General features: G+C 42.9%; 1 protein-coding gene across 1 annotated transcript in view; it reads left to right on the top strand.

Annotated features, from left to right (window-relative positions):
- The window catches only part of GRK5 (G protein-coupled receptor kinase 5), a gene marked incomplete at its 5' end in the record, with an annotated part of 95,214 nt that overhangs the window by 42,356 nt on the left and 43,915 nt on the right, over positions 1–8,943 (top strand). Inside the window, 1 exon segment of the mRNA XM_009325902.1 lies at positions 4,642–4,719. Within this exon segment, the coding sequence (XP_009324177.1) occupies positions 4,642–4,719 (78 nt within the window).

Here is an 8,943-nt window from a genome sequence, read left to right as displayed (position 1 = left end):
GCCTCTGTCTCCTCAACAGCACATTTCCGGGGTGCCGGCTCCTGACGTTTCCGTCTTCTCTCCTGTGATTTTTGTGTGCCGTTGTAACAAAGACTTTAGCTCCTGGACTCCCTTTCCTGCTTCGTCTACTCACATTCATAATTTTTTAATTTTTTTTTTTCCAGGGGAGGACTTTTAACATTTTAATGTGGACCAGATTTAGACTGACTGGAGAAGAACGTGGCTAATTCTGGTCAAGGAGAAAATAACCTGACATTATTTTCTCTCTAGCCTGTATGATGTTATTTCTTTGCACTGAAGTCACACAGAAATACATCCTCTGGCGGAAAATAGCCTCACTGCCTCTCCAGGTTGTTTCTGCTTGTGCTATCTGGGCACGGGGGCTGGGGGTGAGAGGCATGATCTCCTCAGGTGGACTTTTCAGCTGAACGCTTCACTAGACATTACACTTACCTGGGGTAAAAGGATGAGTGAGCATCCATTTAATGCCATATGTAAAAACCCTGTCTTGCTGTTAGGGAGATTTCATTTGCTTAAGTCCCTTACATGGTATATAAACCATCTGTGTGTGTGTGTCTTAAAGCTGTTCAAGGCTTTTTCCATCAGAAATGCCAGTTTGTTGATATCAACAAACTCATTAACTCAAAACGTGTTTTTAAACAGTCAAAAGGGCTCTTTTTGCCCTGCGTTTAAATATGAAAAATGTGGTTTCGAGTTCACTTTTCATTTAGAAATGCAAGTTATTATGAATCCCAGCTGTTTGGGTTTTGCCTTCCAATTTTCAGTCACAGATTTTAAATCTCCAGCAGAGGCAAGTGCAAGGGCAGATGCTGGAGCACAGAGCAATAACAGGGCAGAGCCTGGAGTCCAAGGAAGGAGTAAGCAGGAGGTGGAGCAGAGAGAGATGCTGGGGATAACAGAGGAGGGAGCTGAGAAAGCGGCGGTGTGAAATTGGGACCGAAATGCCAGTAGCCTAATGCAGATGCTCAGGAGGTGACTCCACTGCTCCTGACTTATACCAAGAAGCCGAAACCGCTCTGGTGGGAGTGTCTGTTCCCATCTCCATCTCCTGGTGGGTACAAGGGACCGACTCCTGTGACTATGCCACGCTCCCATAGGCAACCAGCAGCTACCTGCCGTGGGAGAGAGAGTTTTTAAGATGAAAATCAAACACTAGATAAAATGATGTGTCAGAATTAAGGTTGCTGACGTGAGCCCCCGCTGGGTCCCTGTGCCATTCCCCTGGCGATGCTCTTTATCAGTCACAGGCACCCTCCAGCCCCTGAACCTCTTGCTCGGCTGGCCCTGAGCCCATGGCCCCGTCCCGCAGCCAGCCACGGCTGGGCATTGCTCCCTTTACGTGGAAGTGCGTTTTCCCATCCGATCTCACTCAGCCCATCCTAAGGGTGGCTGCTCCGAAGAGAAGGACACTTCGCACCCCTGTGCCCGCATTCAGCCAGGGTTGCTTCTAGGGAAGCAGGAGCCACTGAAGTAACTACTACCTCTGAAACGGCAGCCAAAAGAAAAGTTAGCAACAAACGTCGGCCAGCCCACATCCTCTCGCCATTTGGACTGAAGGATCAGTGCCTGCCCACAGAAAGAGCCTTCCCTGCAGCTCGTCCCATGCAGTCAGGGTGATCGTAAATCCTCCCCTCATTTTTGAGCTATGAATAGGGCCTTGTCTGACCTAACTAGGGCATGGAGAAGCTATTAGACTTCAGAGCAGGAGCCTTAAAACACATGCCTGGATTCATCAAAGGAATAATGGAAAATATTTTGTTCCACATGGATTTTAAGTAACGATGTTATTTCTAGCAATTAGGGATTTGCAAACTGTAGCCGTGCTTTTGAGTATTGTGGAAGAAGGGGATGTATCTTGTGATTTAAGCACAAGATTAAGTTGAGGACCTTGGTATGCTTCCCAGGCATGCGGCAGAGTGAGCATGGGGAAGTCACTCTGTCTGTCTACATGGGCAATTCTTCCTGTAATAACAGTCCGTGGCTGAAAATGTACCAGTATCTGTTGCTGAATAGCTCAAAAGTGGCACTGAAGGGAGAAATAATAATGAACTTAGAAACAAAATGAAACGGGCTTCTAGTACTTGAGCTACAGTGAGATCAACATTGTTCACAGTGGAGCTTATGGTTCCTTCTCACATCCTCACTTGTCTGTCACTTCCTACCTTCACCACCACAGTGTCGCATTTTCTGAGATGTCAAATGCAAGTATAATTAAACTTTCCTTTTATTCCTTCCCAACTATCTTGAGACAGAATTAGATACTCTGTGTATATGCGTGTGTGTGTGCATTTAGCTCTGCATATGTTGGATCCAATCAGGAATTGCATTTCAAAACACTGATCCAATTCCTGCTAAACATCTGTCATCTTCTGGTCTGTCCTGATTTGCTTCCTGTTGTACAATTCGGATGGGATGTAAATGCAATAGGGTACCCGTGGCAAAAAGGACATCAGATTTTTTGACGTCTCCCTGGTGCACTTCAAATGGCAGATGATGACTTTGAATCAGGTTTATTTACTAGGGAGCCAATATTTTACGAGGATCCGGAGTCTAAAAGCAAATGAAAGAGAAAGAAATGGTCATTATTAGATAAATTGTAAATAGCATTGAATGGAAGGCTCAGAAGATCTCCTGGATGCTTCCATGCTGAGGCAGTGCCAAGGAGTTCTTCTTTCTTTGCAGTCTTCTGCACAGACAGTTACACTTAAGTACAATTATTTTCTTTTATTAAAATACATTGTTTCTGTTTTCTTTTATGTGAAAAACACCTGGTTTGTTTGTGAACCTAACCATAAACTGTGTGGTCCAAATAAGATGCAACTCTGACCTTTTAAAAAATTGTTCCTTCTGTTACTCTTGCCATTGCTTTATCCTCTAGCAAGGAATCATGGAGAAAAATGCTGTTAAGATGCTGTAAACATTCAAGAGCGTCTGTGCTTTAAGAGCTGAAATGACCTATACTCAGATACCAATTAAAAAGGACAGGAAATTGGATGAAAGATTTCTTTAAACCCTCGTATTAAGTTTTATGAGAACATAATCAGTTCATCCCCAAAATGGTCACTCAAAGAGAAGTACTGCACTTGTGGATTTTAGCTGTCGGTGTATTTTTCATCAGCAGTACAGGTTTCTCTGTTATTTGCGGTCATTGTCATTTGCCAAACCAAATCAGATCGTCATTCTAGATTGTTCAGGCAACCTGCTATGTATGTGTATAAATATGTAGCTTCAGACTTAAGCTGCAATAGCTAAATCAGCACTGGCCAGATAGATGGGTAATAGCATTATTACTACATTGTGGTTTTCATGTCATTCCTAGGTCTGCTTAGCTAGGGTATCCATTACAGCCTGCCTTCGGATTTATTGCGTCAAGCTCAGAGTAGTACATACGTCTTCCAGTGGGCAATAGTTCTGAAATTTGTTCTTCCAAGTGTTTGCCAGTTCAGTCTGACTTACCTTTTTTTTTTTTTTCTTTTAACTTCCTCCTCATTTATCATCTCAGACAGCTTGTATTGGACCAGGTTACTTAATTGGTTTGGCAGGACTTTCTGGGATCCTTTTTCTAATACGAGCAGTCACGAAAGCTGTTAGACTGCCTTCTTTTTTTATTTTTTTCTGGAAAATATTTTGATCCTAAGGCTACAGCTTTGTATCCTGGGCAGTGCCAAGTGGGAATGTCTCTAAGAACTTGTCATTGTCATTTAGCTGCTGAGTCCCACGCAGTGCGTGTTTCCTTCGAATGCCTGTCATGGATCCAAAATTCCATGGATTAATGTCTTCGTGGTGCACAAGTAATGCTTCCTTTGATTCTTATGTAAAAGTTGTCCTGCAACTCATCAAAAGTCAGTAATGCTACAATACATAGAATAGTCAGAATTTGAAAATGTAGGTAAACTTTGTTGGGGGGAATGTGGTGCTCTCTTTTTTAATGCACCGGGGAAGTCAAGGAGAATTTTGCCTATAATTCCTCTAAATGGTCTTTCTTGTTTTATCTTGGTGCTAAGAAATCTGCCTAAGAAATTAGCTCTTAGATCTGCCTTCTGGAGACTGAGTCAAGGATCACTAAAAGTGATGGGCAAATCTCTCTGCTTCGCAGAGGGAGTGTTAGACCAAGGGGAAGTGTTAGACCAAGGGGAAGGCGTAAATAAATAGGAAGGACACATTTGACTAAAAAGACAGTCTACTGAAGGAGCTCACCTGGTGCTTGAAATACCACTGTGGCAAGAAGTTACAAACATTCACTTTCTCTGCTACTCAGAAGTCAAAAGACACCTTTTGTGTCCATCTTCCCTTTGAGCAAAACCAAGTAAAGTTGCCATTTCTAGTCACTGAATGCTTTCTGAAAGCTGGCTTGGCAAGGCTATAAAATATAAATGAATTACATTTTATTGGTGTTAATTAAGAGACATCGTCTCAGAAAATGCACCACTAGGGTTTGGTCAAAATATAGTGGAAGGTTTTTAATAGGATTGTGTGTACGGGTTTTACTTCCATCAGAAAATGGTATTTATCCTTCAGATTTTTCAGACAGAGCGTTCCATTAAGGCCACATCCAAAATGAAGTTATAATGGTGAAATATGAGTGCAAATATTGACTTTTTTTTTTTATATCTGTTCCAGGCAGAATATGAAATTGCTCCAGATGAAAAGCTGGGAGAGAAAGGAAAGGAAATCATGATGAAATACCTCACCCCAGAGGTAAGGGGCAGCCAAAGTGGCATTACTGAAGGAATGCTGCAAGGCACACCTTTGCTAAACAAGGTTGTTATAGGCTTTGTAAACCAGAGTCCTAAAATTTATGGTGGCAATCTCCAGTGAACAAACCTGCAAGACTTATACAAACAGTCAGAGAGAAAAAAAATTATAATCCAATCCAGCAATTGACTTCTAAGGATGAACTTGAGTTTACCAGGGGCTTAATTCATCTGGTCTGCAGAGAAGCCCCCTCCTTCTCTGGTCTTTTCTCAGTGTGCAAATCTCTACATCTGTGGTGTAATGCAAGAGACCTCAGCTGTTATCAACAGAGGCCACAATTATTTCCTATCCAACTCAAAAGAGGTGGTGGCATTTCATATACTGTTGTGTAGAAAGCACCGGCCAAAATGGTCTCTGGTAACAGACACTGTATTTTGGTACAAAAATTCCCACTCCTCCCCCACCACCATTTGCCCCAGGGTAGCCAGGGACATGCAAGACTGACATGGGACAGTGTGTTTTGGAGCTGAGAGGTGCTATCACCCGTTCTTGTTTCCACCGTTGTCGGTTCCTCAGTGTTGCACCTCATGGCTGTTGGAAGGAGAGGAGCTCATGGTAGCAGCTGTGTCCACAGGGTGGCACTCCAAACAGAACTACAAATCTGCTGAGGGAACTTTGAACAGGCTGCACTGGGACTAACCCTTTTTGGGGGGGTTTCGATCATTTGCTGAGCGTGTTTAACCTTTGCAACAAAAGTCACTGCCAGTAAGCAACAAACATCCAACTTCAAACACAAGAACAATCCTAGGATTCTTCCTAAGTTGATTTCATAAGAGTAATCAAGATGTACAATTGCTGCTTCAACTGTTTTACAAGAGAAATTACATTTGACCTTCAGGAGAATTAATTGCATTTTTGGCAGATGTCCTTCTAAAGCCTTTAAATGGTACAATATGTTTTGGAGGTGCAGGGGCAGAGCAGACCACTTTTTTTCCAGTCAGTCATTTTCTTACAATAAATTTCAATGCATACTTTCAGTTATCTCAGACTGCATTCTGGGATCTGGCTTCATTTACTGAGCCTGGCTAGTTTCATGTGCAGCCATTTAGCACTGCCAGTATGAGTTCCCGCTGCCCATTCATTAGGGGCATGAAGTTCTACTGCTTTTTTAATCCACCGAAATGACGATTTGTCTTAAATTTTCTGTCAACAGAGGAACGAGGAACAAATACTGAGGGAAAATATTTCCCACTGCTCTAGTTCTCATCTGGAAATGGAGAAAGGCATTTTGCTGATAGCAGGGCTAGTAAAGTGAGAGAAGGATAGTACTGCTTCGTTTCAGATGGTCTTGGTGCAGGTTTCCAGATGCCAAATCCCTTCCCTGCTGTCCCATGGCACTCCTGCCATCCTTGTCCATTTGCCAGCAGCCCCATAGTGCAGCAGAAGCACATGGAATAGTTCAGTGAGGTAAGTGAATGTGCAGTGAAGACCGATCTGAGAGCAGTTGCTTCTTCATCAAGAAAAAATGGTGGTGTTACAAGGAAGGGAAATTACTGGGACTCCAGAGCTGGAGTTTCCATTCTCTGCCATGCTCTGCACTTCATATTTGACCTGTGCACCTGGTTTCTCAGTACATAAAATGGGCGCAGGATATTTACAGTCTGTTCTGAAACTTTTCTCGTATTTGCAAGTTACCTTAACGTCTTTGGGCAGAAGGAAACACAAAGTTGTGCTCTGTCACTTGTAATCTAAAACTGCCTCCCTGGTGGTGGTGCTTTAATGTCTGCATTGGTCTCACTGCACTTTTTTTCTTAATGGGAAACTTCTGCTTCTTCCCAGAGGGATGTTTAAGCCCTGTGTAGCAGAAAATACTTTGTAGAGGCGAAGTTGACTGTGCCATAGCAATGGGTTGAATGCTAGATTCTCTAACAGGTCTCCCGCACACCAAATACTTAAAAAACTAGAGCAAGGCCTGAATTAATTTCATTTCTTTTTAGATACCTAACTAAGGTACTCAGGTTAGGAGTTCAGGTGGCCTACTGTCCTTTCTTGTCAAGAAAGAGAAATAAGAACCTCTAAAGGGCAGATTTTAAGCCATTAGAAGCCAATGATTTGAAGCCATGTTAGATGCTTGCAGTCAAGAGGAATTAATCTGGACCCAACTGTCCTAAAGGAATATCATTCTGGACAGCAAAGAAACCTTCTTTTCATTAGGAGATGCATTTCTCCATTTAGTTATCAGTCCCTTGAAAGATACCAATTGCCGCTGATTCCAGTCTTCTACTTTCAGAGAAACGCTTCTTTTAAGTAGGTGTGTGTCTGTGCTTCAGAGAACCTGATTGTCTTGATATAAAAATAGTGTGACATACAGCTTGACTGATAGAATAAAATTATAGGTTTAGTTCTTGGACAGATAATTCAGTCTCACAATATGAGGAGTATTTTTCCCGAGTGCATGATAAGAAGCAAAATGAAAACAAAAAGTAGACTTCATGCTCTTTAATATTTATAAATGATTTTTAGCTCTTGCTTAGATTTTTAAATGTCATACATATTTAACATACAATGTGTCAGTATATCATCATTCTAAAGTGCATTCATTTGCATAGGGAACATGCACTTTATTTAATAAAACATATACTACTTGCACAGCAGAAAGGAAAAGAAAATACTTCCTCAGATGAATAGACATCACACCAGTGCTTATAGCCTCATGTGAAGCACACAGCCACTGTCTGCAAGATGGTGCTACACCACGCTGTGCAGTTAGCAGACTCAAACGTGTGGGAGCATTGAATTCCCGTATGGAGAGCTCTGTGTGAGAACATTCAGCATCAGCCCCGAAGCTGCTAAACAAACTCAGCACTTGCCAAGATGGTTGAGGGAGGGGGCACTTTTTCAAGTAATCATGATTCAGGCTCTTCACAGCTTTAACATCCTGAACAGCCTCTATGTGCTCACTGGGGAAGTTGAGAAGAGGTCTAGCAGCCTTTGTTGTGGCTGATGCCGGGAATGGCATGAGTGGGTCAGGCTTCCACTGTCTCCCTGGCTTACAAGCAACAGCGGTGACAAATTCTGAATGTATCTTGGCACCTGGAAGGGAAAACGGATGGTTTAAGCCTCTCGGAGAAGTGGCATGTAGGAACAACCTCCCCAGGGACGTGGTAGAGTCCCCATCACTGGAGGTTTTCAAGATGCGATTGGACAGGGTGCAAGATAACCACATCTAGGCTCCCTTTCCGACAAAAGGTTGGACCAGGTGATCTTTTGAGGTCCCTTCCAACCTGGGCTGTTCTATGATTCTATGTACTCAGGTTGTTACCTAGGAAGACATTAGTATTCCCTCTCTCTTGCCTCATGTTTGTTGAAACATTCATATCCAACAGGCGATTCTGAACTATTTGATGGGAGGGACATGTTATCTTCACGCTAAGGATGCCAAAATACAAGCTTTTTCACAGCTTCCTTAGCAGCTTCACCTGAGTGGTGAGCAGGAGAGTGAAAATCCACAGAAGAGGTGTCCTGTAGCTGAAGACACCTCCCACCCTTGAAACATGCTCTCAAGAATTGTTAACCTCTGAGGAGGTCCAACTGTGAGCTGGCTGCTCCTCAGGGGCTATGTGGGGATGAGCACTGGTGAGAGGGCCTTGTCCGTTAAGAGGAAGAGACCTAATGAGGCATGTGCCACCTTGACCATTAAGAGGAAGAGACCCAACGAGGCATGTGCCACTTCAGTACTGTCACCTGAAGGGAACTCCACCTGCAGGCTGCCTTTCCTGTACAGGAGCAGCACAATGGTTTCCACACTGGCAAGATCAAGGTTTCTTGACTAGAGTCTTGATTCTTCAAGAGAGGCTTTAACAGTTCCCATGAAAAAGGCACTTAAAGTTGCCTTCTTGACTTAATAAGCCTGTAGGGCAAAAGTCCAACCCACAGGAAGTCTAAAATTTCTGAGGTTGTGAAATATGATGGTAAAACTGCTAAAATGAATTGGTCACAAATATTTCGTTCCTGGCTTTTCCTAATCTCAACAGTTGAGTGGGAATGTTTCAGTTTTCAGTTCCAGTTCTGTCTGTAAATAGAAAAGCCCTCAGTGCTTCGTGGAACAGTTGAGTTAAACTGAACCCAGCCTGGCTTCATTACCTGGCTGCTTCTTTTACTGGTACAGCAAAGAGATATGTTTACCTTTGTAATGCTTTTAAATTAGAGTTTTGCATGTCCGTGCAG

Source organism: Pygoscelis adeliae, unplaced genomic scaffold, assembly GCF_000699105.1.
Source record: "Pygoscelis adeliae isolate BGI_AS28 unplaced genomic scaffold, ASM69910v1 Scaffold4, whole genome shotgun sequence".
Lineage (NCBI taxonomy): Eukaryota > Metazoa > Chordata > Aves > Sphenisciformes > Spheniscidae > Pygoscelis > Pygoscelis adeliae.
This window is presented reverse-complemented; position numbering and strand designations above follow the sequence as displayed.